The sequence below is a fragment of the Armigeres subalbatus genome, chromosome 1, assembly GCF_024139115.2.
Source record: "Armigeres subalbatus isolate Guangzhou_Male chromosome 1, GZ_Asu_2, whole genome shotgun sequence".
Classification (NCBI taxonomy): Eukaryota; Metazoa; Arthropoda; class Insecta; order Diptera; family Culicidae; genus Armigeres; species Armigeres subalbatus.
In genome coordinates, this window is record NC_085139.1 from 122,692,358 (window position 1) to 122,710,379 (window position 18,022).

The following is an 18,022-nucleotide window of genomic DNA, read 5'->3' on the forward strand; positions in this document are numbered from 1 at the left end:
CAAGAATATGGCCATTCGCAGCACCTACTTCCAACACAGCCTCCGGTATCGGTACACCTGGAGATAACCACTGCAGACAGAATCACAAATCGACCACGTTCTGATTGATGGACGGCACTTCTCCGACATTATCGACGTCAGGACATATCGTGGCGCTAACATCGACTCTGACCACTATCTGGTGATGGTTAAACTGCGCCCAAAACTATCCATCATCAACAATGTTCGGTACCGACGACCGCCGCGGTACGACCTAGAGCGACTGAAGCAACCTGATGTCGCCACTGCATACGCGCAGCATCTCGAGGCAGCGTTGCCGGAAGAGGGTGAGCTCGATGGGGCCCCTCTTGAGGACTGCTGGAATACAGTCAAGGCAGCCATTACCGACGCAGCGGAGAACAACGTCTGGTATGTGGGACGAAGTCGACGGAACGATTGGTTCGACGAAGAGTGCAGACAGATTCTGGAGGAGAAGGACGCAGCGCGGGCGCACGCCGCCTGGAAGAAGCGGAGTGCGAGGAGATGGAACAGCTGTGCCGTTCTCAAGGTACACGCAAGTTCTATCAGAAGCTCAACGCATCCCGCAAAGGCTTCGTGCCGCAAGCCGAAATGTGCCGGGATAAGGATGGGAGCATCTTGACGGACAAACGTGTGGTGATCGAAAGGTGCAAGCAGCACTACGAGGAACATTTGAATGGCGCTGAAAGTACAGGCAGTGAAAGTCATGGCAGCAGAGGAGATGACTACGTCAGTTCAGCGGACGATGGAAGCCAACCAGCCCCCACCTTGAGGGAAGTTAAGGATGCCATTCAACAGCTAAAGACCAATAAAGCAGCTGCTAAGGATGGTATCGGAGCTGAGCTCATCAAGATGGGCCCGGAAAAGCTGGCCACTTGCCTGCACAAACTGATAGTCAGAATCTGGGAAACCGAACAGCTACCGGAGGAGTGGAAGGAAGGGGTTATATGCCCCATCTACAAGAAAGGCGACAAACTGGAGTGTGAGAACTTTCGAGCGATCACCATCCTTAATGCCGCCTACAAAGTGATATCCCAGATCATCTTCCGGCATCTGTCACCATTAGTTAACGAGTTTGTGGGAAGTTATCAAGCCGGCTTCGTTGACGGCCGCTCGACAACGGACCAGAGCTTTACTGTACGGCAAATCCTTCAAAAATGCGGTGAATACCAGGTCCCAACGCACCATCAGTTCGTTGATTTCAAGGCGGCATACGACAGTATAGACCGCGTAGAGCTATGGAAAATTATGGACGAGAACAGCTTCCCTGGGAAGCTTACCAGACTGATCAAAGCAACGGTGGATGGTGTGCAAAACTGTGTGAAGATCTCGGGCGAACACTCCAGTTCGTTCGAATCTCGCTGGGGACTAAGACAAGGTGATGGACTTTCGTGCCTGTTGTTCAACATTGCGCTAGAAGGTGTCATGCGGAGAGCCGGGTGTAACAGCCGGGGTACGATTTTCAACAGATCCAGTCAATTTATTTGCTTCGCGGATGACATGGACATTGTGGGCCGAACATTTGCAAAGGTGGCAGAACTGTACACCCGCCTGAAACGTGAAGCAACAAAAGTTGGACTGGTGGTGAATGCGTCAAAGACAAAGTATATGCTTGTGGGTGGAACCGAGCGCTACAGGGCCCGCCTGGGAAGCAGTGTTACGATAGACGGGAATACCTTCGAGGTGGTCGAGGAATTCGTCTACCTCGGATCCTTGCTAACGGCTGATAACAATGTTAGTCGTGAAATACGAAGGCGCATCATCTGTGGAAGTTGGGCATATTACGGGCTCCAGAAGAAACTGCGGTCAGAAAAGATTCGCCACCGCACCAAATGTGTCATGTATAAAACGCTAATAAGACCGGTTGTCCTCTACGGACATGAAACATGGACAATGCTCGAGAAGGACTTGCAAGCACTCGGAGTATTCGAGAGACGGGTGCTTTGGACCATTTTTGGCGGTGTGCAAGAAGACGGTATGTGGCGTCGAAGAATGAACCACGAGATCGCCCAGCTCTACGGCAAACCCAGTTATCCAGAAGGTAGCTAAAGCCGGAAGGGTACGATGAGCAGGACATGTTTCAAGAATGCCGGACAGCAACCCTGCAAAGATGGTGTTCGCTTCCGATCCGGCCGGTACGAGAAGGCGTGAACCGCAGCCGGCGAGCTCGCCAGACCCGGTGCAATGTTCCATATAGCTTCTGCTAGGAGAGAATGTGAAGGGCGATTCTCTACTGCACTTAAAAGTCACGTCTTAAGCATACGTCGTCTGATATTCAGAAATGGCTATATCGGGCACTGTTCCAACCGTATTGCATTTTGTTTACATTTGTTTTCGGAGCGGGTCAGACCAAACGTTACAGTTCATACAAAAATCAATCATCCTTACAAAATGTGCTGCGCCAATGCGTTCATGAAATAATAAAAATTACAGTTTTGCGTTGCTTTCCGAAAACGCGAGGGAATCGCTGGCTACAACGACGCTGTACAATGTATACGACTAAAACTAAAGGTCTACCATGTTCCCATCAACCTATTTTTCGTGCAGCCTGGGGAAGGCTACGTCATCATGGCAAACCTACTTATGACAGGATCTCTCTCCGACATCATTGTCAAGCGGTACCGGCCAAAAAAGCGGTACCAGTGTAACGATAATAACAGTGGTTTTGTCGCGAAAGCCCGTTGTGGGAAAGCACAGAGGATCACGCATCAAACGATTGCATCCACACCAATGTGGAAGCAACCCTGAAGATCGCAACCGAGCATGTCCCAAAAAGAGGAGCCTATTATTTGGAATTCCGGCTTTCGAAACCTTGCACTTGCTAAATATGGGCCTTGGAGATTTTATCTGCATAAACAAAATTCAAACCCCTATATCCGAAATGCTCCAGTTCTAAAAAGAAAGCAGAAACCCATAAGCTGCCTCGTCGTTCTATGATTATATGTTGCCATAGCCCTCCAGTTGTTACTCTCGCTATTTCCGTCGTGCACCAATAGTAGCCGAACCCAAGGCCGAACCTGTAATGCAGTGGAAGTACTCAAAATAAGTCATCAGGGCTGGTTCCACAGGAGTAACCGAAGGCTCCACGGATAGTTCTGTCTTCAACCAGTACATTCAAGCAGAGGAAATATTCAAAACATTTGAACGAGGTTTCAAAATTTGGACATCTTGAGATCGAAAATTATTAAGTATAATTTTATTTATTTTTCAAATATCCGGATATAACCTAAACTTTAATTTACGTTTACGGACCGTTATTTAGCATAGATAATTTTGGGTTTGTCCGGAATTGAACCCCTGTCGGCAAATACTCCGTATCCATTTGAATCAAATTAGCAATTTGTATAATATTATTTATCACTTGCCTCGGTGACGGTGTCATTGGTTCATTAGTTCATTTATTAAATCGCGAATGACATTTTTCTTCATGGTCGCTTATTCCACCTATTTCAATCTTAACTTGCAAACCATTTGTAATTGTGTAATAAGATTTTTGCCGAGAGCGGCGTTTTAATGAGCACATAAAAAATTAATTTATTGATTTTGGTTAATGGAATTTGGGAAATTCAAATAGATTGAATGAATTCTTTTGCCTTTCTCGTACTCTAGTTTAGTAATAGCTTAATTAATTTTCAAAAATTGAAACGTTTTTTAATGAACTTTCGTATGAAACCTTTAAAAGTTCAATATTCCTAAGGTATGGATATCTTGCTTTTTATGGTTAGTTGAAACAAAACTATAGCTTCCAATATTTATGAAAAGACAGAGCTATTTCCTTGGCTATTCCACATCGATGAGTATTGATTAGCATATGTCAATATGTATATTGAAGTCCAATTTTTAGACTCCAGATTTATTGCACACATTGAAGAGTATTTCATCAAGAAAACGAAGGAAACAACAAGAATAACAAAAAATTTAAATCGATGTAACAAACTAAGCTTTCGCTTCTTGTGATTCGATCGATTTGAACAGAATAGAAGGTTCTTTGGATGCGTCGAGACCCCTCCCCTTTCTGGAAAGGAGGGCTCCCATACAAATAAAACAGATATTTCTGCATAACTCTAGAACTAATCAATTTTAGGCGAAATGAATTCGTCATGTCTGCTAGTGTGTAATAAAATGTTGACTTCAATGAATGGTGGTCGTTTCAAATAACTGTAATAAACATTTATATGATTTTACTTGTCGCAGAAATATGTTTTTTTTAGACATTCCATAAAAAAAAAGATTAGTCAAAATAAGCATCAACTGTCTTATTGAAAGGTTATCTCTATATATAAAAATGAGTTTGCATTCCCTTTGAGGGAACGGGCTCACGAACGGGCTGAGCAATAGAGGTAATAAACTTATTAAGTTTATTACCTCTATTGGCTGACCGATTTGTAAGATTTACTCAATATAGAGTGCGACGCTACAATCGATTGTTTGATTGACAGTTAGGCACCTACGAGCGAGATCGGGCGGGTTCGTCTAGTTATATATAAAGTAAATTAAATTGAGTAAAATTGGATTGTAATATTAATCATCTTAAAAATTTATCTATAATGCTGATCCTTCTGCAAGACGATTCCTTGCTAACAAGTTTCTTTTTTTTCGCTTTACTCGTTCAAACATTTTTGTTTTTATTGAAGATGTTGGTATTATCTCTATTATGATTAGTAGAATTAAATTAGTAGAATTTTCAAATGTTTGGTTTTATTAAAAAAATATTTGTCTTTCGGAAAAAATATTATAAAAGAGGCCATGCTCAACTTGATGCTCAGAGGGAAAGGTTTAGTTTTCCAAAATCCTGGCATTGTTTCATTATATTAACATATATTTTACTTTTTCCTATCGGCATTACATTCTCCACTGGGACATGGCTGCCTTGCAAGTTCATTCAGCATTTCTACATTTATTTATTGCGAGGTTTCTAAGCCAAATTACCATGTTTGCATTCGTCAATCATAACACGATGATGTCCAGGGAAGTCAAGAAAATCGTCAACCCAAACATTTCCTGGATCGAGCATCAAACCCAGCGAGTTAAGTTACAAATGACTTTTGTAATTTGAAAATTTTATACTATTAATTTATTTTGTTCACAAAAACCTACTGAGGTTGTTTTCAAATGTGTGTATTTTAATATTGTTGAAATAAAAATAATTTGTTATTGATAGTATCTCAGAAAATCTGCCTAAAACATAATTTCATAATTTCTAAAAAAACGTGACGATTTGAAAACAACAATCAGATTTTTTGGTTCAATGTTAAACATTTTCTGTCCGTGTATTTTTTGCATTCTGTTTTTACTTGCATTCTTTTCTAAACAAAATGCAAATATGAAATTAATGGCATCAATTTTTTTATTGATGTATTCTATTGCATCGCTCCAAAAACAAAAAAATATGATTTTTACAAAAAAATCAATAAACATCTTCTTCATTTTTTTTATTCGAAGAAGTAATGTGTTATCTTATTATTGAAATTGATAAAATTGAAGTACATATTGGGTTTGAAATACCTTCCTTCCATACCATCTGACCATGAAAACAAGAGTCACATCATACAGATCAATCTATATAGGTAATCAACACTAGGATTCATTTTGGAAATCGTTGTAACTTAATAACTCTCCCAATTCCTGGACATTACAAAAAAAAAACAGAATACATATTAATTTTAATCAAAACGTTCATGTTATGTTCATGTATGATACTGCCATCCGTCTTTTCATTTCATCTTTTCAGAAATCAAGAACTCTATTTTTCGATTTTTGAACAAGAATATTCCCCGATGTAAACCAGGACATTTTTTGACCAACGATTGGTTTTCCAACTAGGAAGAGAGCATGAATTTAAAACTAGCTGGTGTTGAGGAAAGGTCCTCCCTCATCCAGGACATGCGAATTGGAACTTGGTGAGAAAATTCCATTATATACTTACCTAATTATATTGAAACTATATGATTAAATACCTTACAAAAACCATCAGGGCACCCGATTGAAGCGATTTGGATAGGAAGAGTGGAATCGCCAACTTCCTATTGTTAACATCTCGTGTGTAGAGGGCGGGCTCTTCTCCCCATCTATTGGGTCAATCTGGGAAACGAGGGCTAGATTATAATATTGTATGTACAAAGTTTCTTCTGGAAGGAGATTCTCTATTCATCCCGTGGATTCGCATAAGTGTCTTTGCTTATGGAACCACCCCACCCATTTTGGCCCTTCATACAGGAGTTTGATGAAATACAAACAGTAGTATAATCATGATCAAATCGTTTTCCAGATATGGCCATTGCTATCGGCAGGTGCCTTGCTACGATAGATGGTAGTATCATCATCGTCATCGTCGTGGAGATTTTATCTGCATAAAGAAATGGAAAGCTTGTTCTGACAAGAACAAACATGAAGAGTTCGCTGCTTTAATAAACGACCACTGCATCGACGTAGCCATCTGACATTTCATCTACCGATAGTCCTTTGAGGTCTGCTGTCAAAAACGGATTAGGAACAAAAGGTCCAAGGTACAAATGATTGAAAAGGACAAAAGGTGGAAAAAACTTTTTCCCTTTTACTTCTTGTTCCTTCTTCTGTCATCTATAATCCTTTTTTATTCTTCTATCTCCCTTCTTCTACATTCCTTTTTCCTACTAGACCTGTGCGCCGCCGTCAAAATAGAATCGACGCACCGCCCTATGAGAATTGAACTGGCCGTCGCTTGAATACTCGGGAAGGTAGCTGCGAATAAATAAAGTCGCAAATAATTTTTATGAACTAAAACCTTGAATGAGATCATAAGAATGTAGCCATGTAGCTCTCCTGAAAGCTTAGTGATGTAAACTTCTTAAAGTATCTACTCTTATGAGGTCCGGAGCGAAAATTGTAGTTTTGTTTCAAACGGGTTTTCCTCAGTTGCTTTTTTTTTATTTGGCACAAGTATGCGTAGAACGGCAATACACTGCTTGCTTTTTGTGACACCTTGGCCCTACTGCCTTGTCTCTTGGAATCAGCCAGAGTGGACTATATTGGTAATAGAGTATATTTGTAATAATGCAGTATTTATTCTCATATCCGATTAAGTTATATACTTAAAAAAAGAGTTATCGATATCATTGGATGACCACAATTGCAAATAGCATGGAACAGTGCGAAAAACGTCTTGGAAAATGTATTTGAAGGATTCTTCTTCTTATTGGCATTACATCACCACACTGGGACAGAGCCGCCTCGCAGCTTAGTATTCATTAAGCACTTCCACAGTTATTAACTGCAAGGTTTCTAAGCCAAGTTACCATTTTTGCATTCGTATATCATGAGGCTAACATGATGATACTTTTATGACCAGGGAAGTCGAGACCAGGCTTGTAAAATGTCATCTGCATGTCATTTCACTAAATTGTTCATAACTTTCTTTAGAAACCAAATTTATTCCATAACTTTTTATGTACTCATAACGCTTGAGTAGGGCTATAATTTTGTCCAAAGGTACATTGCTCTAAATATAACATCTGAGGCTGGAGAGTGAAAACTCTCCAAAATGTCACGTGTCATTTGACATAATGTCATTTGAATGACATTTTGCCTCCCACGCCTCAGATTACATATTTACACCAATGTCTTGTTAGACAAAGTTGTAGCCACATTTAAGCGCTATAAGTTCGTCATGCATCATGAATTGATAGCTAACTTCTGAAAAAAGTTCTGGGAAAATTATACAAACAAATGCAAATGACATTGTACAACACTGGTCGAGACAATTTCCAATCGGAAAATTGCCTATACCGTCACCGGTAATCGAACCCAGCCACCCTCAGCATGGTTTTGCTTTGTAGCCGCGCGTCTTACTGCACCGCCACGGAGGGACTCTTAAAAAAACACTCTAATAACAGATAGACCACTGATCTCTTGCTATGCACGGGCAAAAATTTAAAAAAAACTTTTAAATACATGACAATAAACAATTTGAGAATATCATTTGGTCGAAACCCTACCAGGCACATTTTTGACTGACTTTTGATATTTTGTTCGTAGAATGAAAACCGAATGTAATTCAATTCAAATCAATTCATTAGTGTATTTGCTGTTGGATATCCTCAATTATAGGGTAGAAGGATATCTGATACGATTTGTTTTCAATTGGATCTGCTACAAGAAAATTTGTGCAATTTTCCATTGGCGCTTGGTGCGATTTGGCTGAGCCCCGACCATTTGAAGTTTGTTTGGAAAATCAATAAGATTTTTTTGGAAAATCTTTATGAACTTCTAATGGACTTACTTCTACTATTATTATTGTCTTTATTTAAGAGGCTTTCATCCCTTGACTGGCTCACCTCTGGGAAACTTCTACTTCTAGAATTTTTTCTGAAATTTATTGAGATGCTCTTTTAAGAAAACTTTTGAAATTAACTAAACATTTCTTATTGTTCAAACCAGAGATTACTTCACTAATTTCTTCAAGAAATCATCCCGGATTTACATTACACAGATAGAAAAAGTTGTTGAAATTTACACGAAAGTAATGCACATAAAGGGAATGCAAAAGAGAGTGTAAATTTAAACGATATTATCGCCTGAATGTATGCAATTTCTATTGCATTATGCCACTTTTCATATGATTTATGCTATAGCAATTGACATAATGCTATTGAAATTACATACATTTAGGGCGAACTTGTTGGAAAAGAACCATGTACGCCCAGAAAAGTGTAATTTTCCGCGTCTTTATTTTTTACGCGCTTATTAATTTTCATAATTTTTTTCTGTGTATGAAAATCCATCGTGAACTCTGTCTGTAGAGTATCACGAGAATAACAAATCATCTAATATTATAATAGGTTAAACTGTGAGTTTTAGAGAAAAATTCTTGTAATTCTTATTAGATTAAAGCATTTTGCTTTAAATATAAACGAGTAGCTTCTGTCCGATGCATGTAATGTAATGCTAGGTGAGTTAATATTTACGGCTAGCACGTGTTCAGTTCATTCAAGTACTTGTTTTACTTACCCCATAGTACAGTGATAATCGTTGCATACTTGAAGTATCTCAGCACCGAAAACAGCGCCAAAAGGTGGAACATCGAAATTGTTATCACATTATACCACTTGATTTCGGCGTCGAATTCGAAGCCAAAATAATCACGAAGAATGCTCGTCAACCGACAGCCCCATTCCGTTTGTTTCCACTCATTGTAATGCTCTAAATATTTAGTCACTTCCTGCTCGGACATTGATTTATCATCGCTCAAATCTAGCTCGTTATTGTTGACATCTTCGATAATATTCTGTCGTTTACTAATTACAGCTTCCATTTTACTCGATAAACACTCACCACAATCACTTATTTTCACTTGCTTCAGTAACATTGTAATCACAGCCATTAGTCAATGAAAATTACTATCACCCACGCACTATCCAAACTTCTAACTTACGCTCCCAATCACCGTTCACAGGTCGTTTCCAGCAAATTGCGCCGGTCGTACGTGATACACTGCTACCGAAAGCCACGTTCCAACTGAGCCCATGTTTAGAAAAAGAACCTTTTCCCGAGTTGTAACCCGGCTTGTCAATAATGTCCGATAAAAACGCATAAGCAATTGACGTCTGCATTTCAACCAAGTCATTCAGAACCCATTAGTGCAGCTAGCACGGTGACTACATACCCACCTGAATGGGCGCATATTTTTTGCTGAAATTTCATTAAATTTTATTTCCCGTAGTTCTGGTTGTACAACAGTTGTTCGGTACATCAATTAGCTTCAATGGTTTGCTTTTCCCTTTTCAATGGTTTGTTCTCTGGAACTACATATTAACAAAAACTATCTTTGCGTGAATGGCTCACCGTGACATGCAGTAGCTATGTCAATCAAGGATGTTATCGATCATTTAGTAATCTGCGTTCGATCACTTAGTAGTTTCTCAATAACTCATTCCAGAGGTTAAATTTCAAAATGTGTTGTATAGTCGACTTCTAGTGCGAAGGTTTTTCTACAACTCTGCTTAACAGGTCGGTGTTTGAATTTAACTTATAACGGAGCTATAACGTTGGTAGTAGTAACTTATACTAAATGATAACAACATTTCAATAATTTAGTATAAGTTACTCCTACTTTTCAAGGGTAATCAATCAAAAATTCCATAAACTTGATTTTTTCACATTGTATGTGGACTATCCAAAATTTTCAAATCGTTCTTGGTTTGTGGACTTTCTGACATCATGTGTAGAATCATTTAGACCGTTTTGACGTAGGACAACGTCTGTGTTTTCTATACCGGAGTACACTACGATTGCGAAAATCGGAAACCGTCACGAAATTATGATACACTTTTAACGTAACATCTCAGTCGATTCTCAATGTATTTTCATTTTCTTTAACTATTCGATCCAGGAAGTCAATGCTTCTTAGAATTGTTTTGAAAATATTGATGTCAACTATTAATTATCGATAATTGATAAAAAGCTTCGAAATAGGTAAATCAACCAATCCAGTACATGCATCGCAAGCAAGGATATCACAATCAAACAAATTGCGGGTTTGGATCGAGCATGGTCGACCAGCAGCAGCGGCGACAGACCTTCGCTGAGAGCAGCACTCATCTATCGCAACCTGGTCGCAACGATGACGCCGGTAGCTGCAGTCCCAGTAGAAAGTTAATCATCTAGTGCAGCGGTTCTCAACCTGGGGTACATGTACCCCTGGGGGTACCTACACTGGCCCTAGGGGGTACCTCGAACAAAAATTAATAATGGCGGACGAATAGCAATTCCAATCGAAATTTATAGGTAAAGTTTTGCTAACCGTGTATTTTTTTTTTGTTCCAATAATTAGTAATTAGTAAATCCAATTTTTTGGGAAACGACTGTGGGGTTTAATCATAGATCGTTAATTAACGGTTACGCAGTCTCATATGATTGAAACGAGTTTTTATTCGTCCGACCTTTCGACACGGGACACTAATCCCGTGTCGAAACGTCGGACGGATAACAACTCGTTTTAATCATATGAGACTGCGTAGCCGTTAATTAATGATCTATGAGTAAATCCAATAGAATCCTGCCTTCCACAACCAGCACAGCCTTTTCCCAAGCAGCTCTAAAGCGAATTTTTAGAAGCTTTTTTTCAAAAGGCTCGAAAGCTTGGCCTGGAAGCCTTCTTTCAAGAGGCCTGGAAGCCTCCTTTCAAGAAGCCTGGAAGCCTCCTTTCAAGAGGCCTGGAAGCCTCCTTTCAAGAGGCCTGGAAGCCTCCTTTCAAGAGGCCTGGAAGCCTCCTTTCAAGAGGCCTGGAAGCCTCCTTTCAAGAGGCCTGGAAGCCTCCTTTCAAGAGGCCTGGAAGCCTCCTTTCAAGAGGCCTGGAAGCCTCCTTTCAAGAGGCCTGGAAGCCTCCTTTCAAGAGGCCTGGAAGCCTCCTTTCAAGAGGCCTGGAAGCCTCCTTTCAAGAGGCCTGGAAGCCTCCTTTCAAGAGGCCTGGAAGCCTCCTTCCAAGAGGCCTGGAAGCCTCCTTTCAAGAGGCCTGGAAGCCTCCTTTCAAGAGGCCTGGAAGCCTCCTTTCAAGAGGCCTGGAAGCCTCCTTTCAAGAGGCCTGGAAGCCTCCTTTCAAGAGGCCTGGAAGCCTCCTTTCAAGAGGCCTGGAAGCCTCCTTTCAAGAGGCCTGGAAGCCTCCTTTCAAGAGGCCCGGAATTCTCAGTTCAAGAGCCCTCCTGGAAGCCTCCTTTCAAGAGGCCTGGAAGCCTCCTTTCAAGAGGCCTGGAAGCCTCCTTTCAAGAGGCCTGGAAGCCTCCTTTCAAGAGGCCTGGAAGCCTCCTTTCAAGAGGCCTGGAAGCCTCCTTTCAAGAGGCCTGGAAGCCTCCTTTCAAGAGGCCTGGAAGCCTCCTTTCAAGAGGCCTGGAAGCCTCCTTTCAAGAGGCCTGGAAGCCTCCTTTCAAGAGGCCTGGAAGCCTCCTTTCAAGAGGCCTGGAAGCCTCCTTTCAAGAGGCCTGGAAGCCTCCTTTCAAGAGGCCTGGAAGCCTCCTTTCAAGAGGCCTGGAAGCCTCCTTTCAAGAGGCCTGGAAGCCTCCTTTCAAGAGGCCTGGAAGCCTCCTTTCAAGAGGCCTGGAAGCCTCCTTTCAAGAGGCCTGGAAGCCTCCTTTCAAGAGGCCTGGAAGCCTCCTTTCAAGTGGCCTGGAAGCCCTCTTTCAAGAGGCGTGGAAGCCTCCTTCCAAGAGGCCTGGAAGCCTCATGTCAAGAGGCCTGGAAGCCTCCTTTCAAGAGGCCTGGAAACCTTCTTTCAAGAGGCCTGGAAGCTTCCTTTCAAAAGGGCCTGGAAGCTTCCTTTCAAGAGGCCTGGAAGCCTTCTTGCAAGCGGCCCGGCGGAAGCCTTCTTTCAAATGGTACGGAAGCCTTGTTCCAAGTGGCTTGGAGGCATCCTTTTAAGAGAGCCGAAAGCTTTCTTTTAAAAAGCTCGAAAGGCTCCTTTCAAGATGCTCGGAAGGCTCTTTTCAAAAGGCTCGGAAAGTTCCTTCCCAGAGGCTCGGAAGCATGCTTTCAAGAGGTTTGGAAGCCTCCCTTCAAAATGCTCGGAATTCTACTTTCAAGAGGTTTGGTAGCGTATTTTTTAGAGGCTCAGAAGCGTTCTTTCAAGATGCAAAGGAAACCTCTTTCTTAAGTGGCTCGAGAGCCACCATTGAAGAGGCTAGGAAGTCTCTCTACAAGAGGTTCAGAAACCTCTTATCAAGATGCCCGGAAGCCTGGAAGTGGTTCGGAAGCCTCGTTTTAAGAGGCCCAGAAGCCTACTTTCAAGAGGTCCGGAAGCCTTCTTTCAAGAGGCCCGGAAGCCTCCTTCCAAAAAGCTCGGAAGTCACCTTTCGAGTGGCTCAAAAGGTTCCTTTCAAAAGGCTCGGAAAATTCCTTTCAAGAGGAACAGAAGCCTTGCTTCAAGAAGCTCGGAATTCTATCTTCAAGATTTTTGGAAACTTACTTTCAATAGGCTCAGAAGCGTCATTTCAATATGCAAAGCCTCTCTATAAGAGGCACAGAAGACTCTCATCAAGAGGCGCGGAAGCCTACTTTCGAGAGATTCAGAAGGTCCTTTCAAGAGGTCCGGAAGTCTCCCTTCAAAGGGCTAGGAATTATTCTTTCAGGAGGCTTGGAAGCCTACTTTCAAGAGGGGGTACCTCAATTAATGCTTTATTCGAAGGGGTACCTCTCAAGAAAAAGGTTGAGAACCGCTGATCTAGTCGCAGACAGCAGAATCCCAAAGTAAAACTTCAACGCAAGGTTCGAACAAACTTTTTTTTTGTGATTAGAAAGGCGCATTGTGAAAAAAAAAATCAATTTCAGGGCCTGTGTTTTGTGTGAAGAAAGAATTGATTACAGGATCTGTTGCGGTTCCGCACCAGCACCAATAGCGATTCTGAAAATCTGTTCTAAAAAAAGCATCTTATTAAAAATTCATCGAGTAGACGTCGGTCTGCACAAAGTGAAATTTCAACGCGAAGATCGGACAAATTGGTTGCTGTTAGAGATTGCACATTGGAAAACAATCTCTCAAATCAACACACACTTATCAGCCCGGAACTTGCAAGACAATTTGACGAGTCTACGACGGTCTCAAAATTCTGTATGATTTGAGACCAATTTTCTTCCAAGCGACAGAAAATTTAATAGCAATAATGGCGTTTAATTGCTGTCACGTCACCTCTTGTCTGTGACAAATTTGAGCTGTGGTCACCGCTATGATATGGTCACTCAATATTTGACCAATACAGTGATCTACTGACCAGTAGCGCGAAGACAGATGACGACGAATGGGATAGTCTTAGTGACTTAAGTTCTAATAATAAAAAAAAGTTTTGTGCAACTTGATTAATTGTATATAAAATGTGTTACAATGGTTATACACAGGATTTTGTTTTTACACGATTTTTTTTCGCTCGTATTTTTGATTGTTTGACTTCAATTTACCACCAAACTCTTCGCAACATGTTTCAAAAAATCCAGAATAAATCGAAGAAAAATCACATGATAATTAATATGCGTTAAACATTTAGGATGAGTGGAAAATTGAGAAAATGTAAATCGTGTAAAAACAAAATCCAGTGGAATAGCAACTAAGACAATTCTGCTCTTCACGATTGCGGTCTCAAACAAAATGAGTACTGCCAGGTAAGGCGCCGGAGTGCAAACCAGACACGAATTCTGCCGGAAAGCAAGCGTCGATCCGAACTGGGGGTAGTCGATCGTCAGCCGTTAGAGATCAAGTGGCCCTGAACGAGGATGAAGCGACGCTAAAGCAGATGGAGCTGGATGAAGAAAAAGCCCTCAGGAAGCTTGAACAGGAGTAAGCTGAACGAAACTTGGAAGAAAAGAATGCCAATTGAAGGAGGAACGAAAGCTGGAGGATGAAGAATCATTCCTTCGACAGCACAAACTAGAAACAGATAAAGCGCGTCTAATAAAACAGCAAACGATTCGTAGAGAGCCGTTCGAGAAGAAAAATTAGTTGATGTTAAAGATTTCCGAACGTGGTAGTGTGAAAGAGTTGGATAGAAGAAAAGGTCTCGGACTGGTTAGCGGCACTTTCTGGCCATGAGAAGACCGGTGGGGAAACACTGGGTAATCGGAACAATCTCCCGTAGGAATGTGCAATGTCAGGATACTCTTTGTACATTCATAGAAAACTTAAAATGATACTCTTTCTGTATAGCTAACCATCATTGCACCAAGAGCGTCCAAGACAACCAAATGGAACGACGCTCGTGCTGATGAAGAACATGCGAAAATGTGTATCCCCGCTGCACAAGATATTGTGTTCTATGCTTTGCATTAATTTTCTCAAGATCAGCTTTATATGTGTGCACTGCCCAATGGCAATACAACTGCAAATTGATGGTAATGAGTATCTTTTCGAAGGCAAGTGAAATGATGGTCCGTATCGTGCCACTCTTTTATATTTTGGAGAATGATGGAAGAAGCAAATCCGATCATTTCAATAGGCATGTCACAATAAACAGAGTGTGGAATGCAGAAGAATAAGCGTGTCTATATCAGGGTGTTAAAAGGTGTTGATGGTGATGGTGCACAGCCCTGATCTCCCGGCTGAATTGGTTTCTCTGGTCCCGAAGAATATCAAGCCAATAATGATCAAAATTCCTATCAACAGGGCAAGTATCTCAAAAGCATCCATACCTTAAGTTCAATCAGCTGCAACACATTTTCATCCCATACGTCCCACCAATGCAATGGCTTCAAATAACATTCCGGAGCCAAATCCATGCTTAACGAATTATGTCCAGTGTCAGGCCGTGTGATAGGCTACCATTCGTGAGCGCTTCCAACAATATTCACGTCGTCGTCAAGGAAACTAGCACTAGCAAGCATTCCCCGCGTCGCCCAGCAGTACGCGCCACAGTACCCTCGCGTCGGTGGCAATCATCAAGCACCACTATGTGGACGACTACCTGGACAGCTTCATGGCAATAGAAGCTAAACAGGTGTTAAACGAAATCTTGTCCTCTTTGGTGGCGGATTCGAAATACGCAACTTTCTGTCGAATGAAGACGAAGTACTGAGGAAAACTGGGGAGATCTAACCAGATTCATCCAAAGATTTTGCTCTTATGCATGCAGAAAATATCGAATCAGTGCTCGGGATGAAGTGGATAACAGCCGAAAATGTCTTCACGTACAGTTACGCTATACGCTATACTATTCTCGATGAAGATCACATCCCAACGAAGCCCTGAAAGTGGTGATAGCCTTTTTGATCCCTAGTGATTCCTGTCTTTCTTCTTAGTCCACGGTAAGGTATTTGTACAGGACATTTGGGCATCTGGAATCGGTTGGGATGAACAAATTGGCGGGCATCTCTACTCCCGTTGGGGTCTATGGACCAACTATTTGCCGCAATTGGACCCTCGGCGGATTGCTCGCGGCTATTTTCGTGCTCCGTTTCCCACCAACTTTTACGGAGTAGAACGCCATGCGCTCGTCGACGCTAGTGATTCCGCCTACGCCTCCGTTGCATATTACCGCCTCGAAACGGAGAATCCACTACATCATGTAGCACTGATCTGCTCGAAAAATCAGGGGGCACCTATCAAGGTACTATCGAACCCTCGCCTGGAGTTAAAAGCGGTGATCTTGTGAGTTCGGGTGCTGGAATCAGTGTATAGTTATCAAACCTATCCTGTTTGTCGACGGTTCCCCTGTATTTTGTATTTGTTTTGTTAGATCTATTGTGATGTATGCCCCATTTTATATAGCTTTGTCAAGTTGTAGCATTATTGCTATTTAGAGCAATCGCAACGCATTGACTGGCAGTTCTGATAAATCGTACTACCGGATTGGTATTTGTCCTCCAAACTTCAGAGGGCTCTATCAGCACCCTGTTGAAGAACTTAGGAAGCCCTTACTCTCAATTATTTGCTTCTGAGCAGCTCCAATGGCGACAAATGTCCAGCGAATAAAATCACAAACAGGTATTGTGCAAGTTGATTCATCTATTTAAATAAAAATTAGTTGAGATTTCCTTCCTGACGATTTAACTCACAAACGGGTTGACCGATTTGCAAGATTTTTTTCCCTAATCGATTCGCTTTGGAGTCCACAATATTTGTAATGAGCTTGAGCTTGAGCTTGATTGACTGCCCGTAGTTGCTACTCCATTATGACCCCTCAGCTGTTCTTGCACAGAAAACCAACAGATGCTTGCTTGGGACTAGCACTCACCTTCAATGTACAAGTACTGGTAATCTCATTTGTTACGTCATACTGGCGCCTGCCACGTAAGAATGCAAGTCAATGTAGGGGAAGGCGGAGGAAATGATGATGTAATCACTCACAAACATTGGTACCGTATTCGGACAGTTGAATACCGTGCGGGACCGAAATCCGTACAGCACCTAAATCCGTCCACCTCATGAGATATCAATGAATTAAAGGGTGTTAAAGGTAATTAATGTAGAAATAATTTATCTTATCCTGTTCAGATACTTGGCAGTAAGCTTCTAGGGGAGAAAAATGGAAAGAAGGCTTTGAAATTAAAACAGCAAAAATCAAAAACAAATTGCCACCCACCAAACGCGGAGCTTTTGCCGCCACTTTGTTTTCGGGTAGAGCATAATTGCACCAAAAGTAACTGTGTTTTAATTGCTAATTGCGAATCATTACATAAGATAAGCGGAATATAAATTAAAGGGATCGCTTCTCAAGGTGCGTATCGAACTATTTACAGTGTTAGTTTAGTCAATCAGACTGCTTCAATTTAAATATTTAGTTAAATAATAGCTGTACGGATTTTGATCCTTTGATTCGAAAATCCTTTGATTCCTGAAAGGAAAATGCAATAGTTTGAAGATAGGAAAGAAATTTAGCCTCAAGGATAAGCGATTTTTTACAAAAAAAAAAATTTTGACAAGCATATTGAAGGCCTTATAGATGTAAGAACAGTATAAAGGAATTCATTGCATATAAAAAAATGTTCAGAGAAAATTTCACGTGTGGACAAGAAGCTACCATGTGGTGGTACTGGAATATGTCAAAAACAAGCGAAAACGGAAGAAGCGCCACTAGTCCCAATGATTACCGTGAACAGGTGGAAGATGGAATATGTTGATAGGTTTTCGGGACAGATGGTCCATATAAAATATGAATAGAAAATAGGCACATGATATGGAAATCACTGCAGAATGTTCGTCGTACAGTTAACACAGGTTTTGTAAAATGAATAATTGGTGGAAATAAGGCCGTAAGTAACTAACTCTGCAGAACAGCCTAAATGCATGTAGTATATATCGACGAAAGCATCTTTCAACTATCTATTACTTTCAGATTTAATTCAAAATAATTTGTAATTAAGCTTTGTTTTATAAGAAGGGTGAGATGTAGGGTTCTATTATGGTGATACGACGTCATAGTGCATGACGGACTACCCTGTACTTTTCCTACTTGTATACAAGTGCAACAGTTTTGTTTTCATGGCTTGTAACCATTCGAAAAGGTTTTTGCCTATCTTTTATTGCTGTTCGTTATCTGTTGAGAGAGATTTCTGC

At 41.2% G+C, this 18,022-nt stretch overlaps 1 protein-coding gene across 1 annotated transcript in view; it reads right to left on the minus strand.

Annotated features, from left to right (window-relative positions):
- LOC134205081 (acyl-CoA Delta-9 desaturase) overlaps positions 1–9,514 on the minus strand; it is a 126,179-nt gene extending 116,665 nt beyond the window's left edge. Inside the window, exon 1 of the mRNA XM_062679984.1 lies at positions 9,004–9,514. Coding sequence (XP_062535968.1) covers positions 9,004–9,376 — 373 coding nt within the window. The 5' untranslated portion in view covers positions 9,377–9,514. The remainder of the gene's footprint in view (positions 1–9,003) is intronic.
- Positions 9,515–18,022: the final 8,508 nt, after the last annotated feature.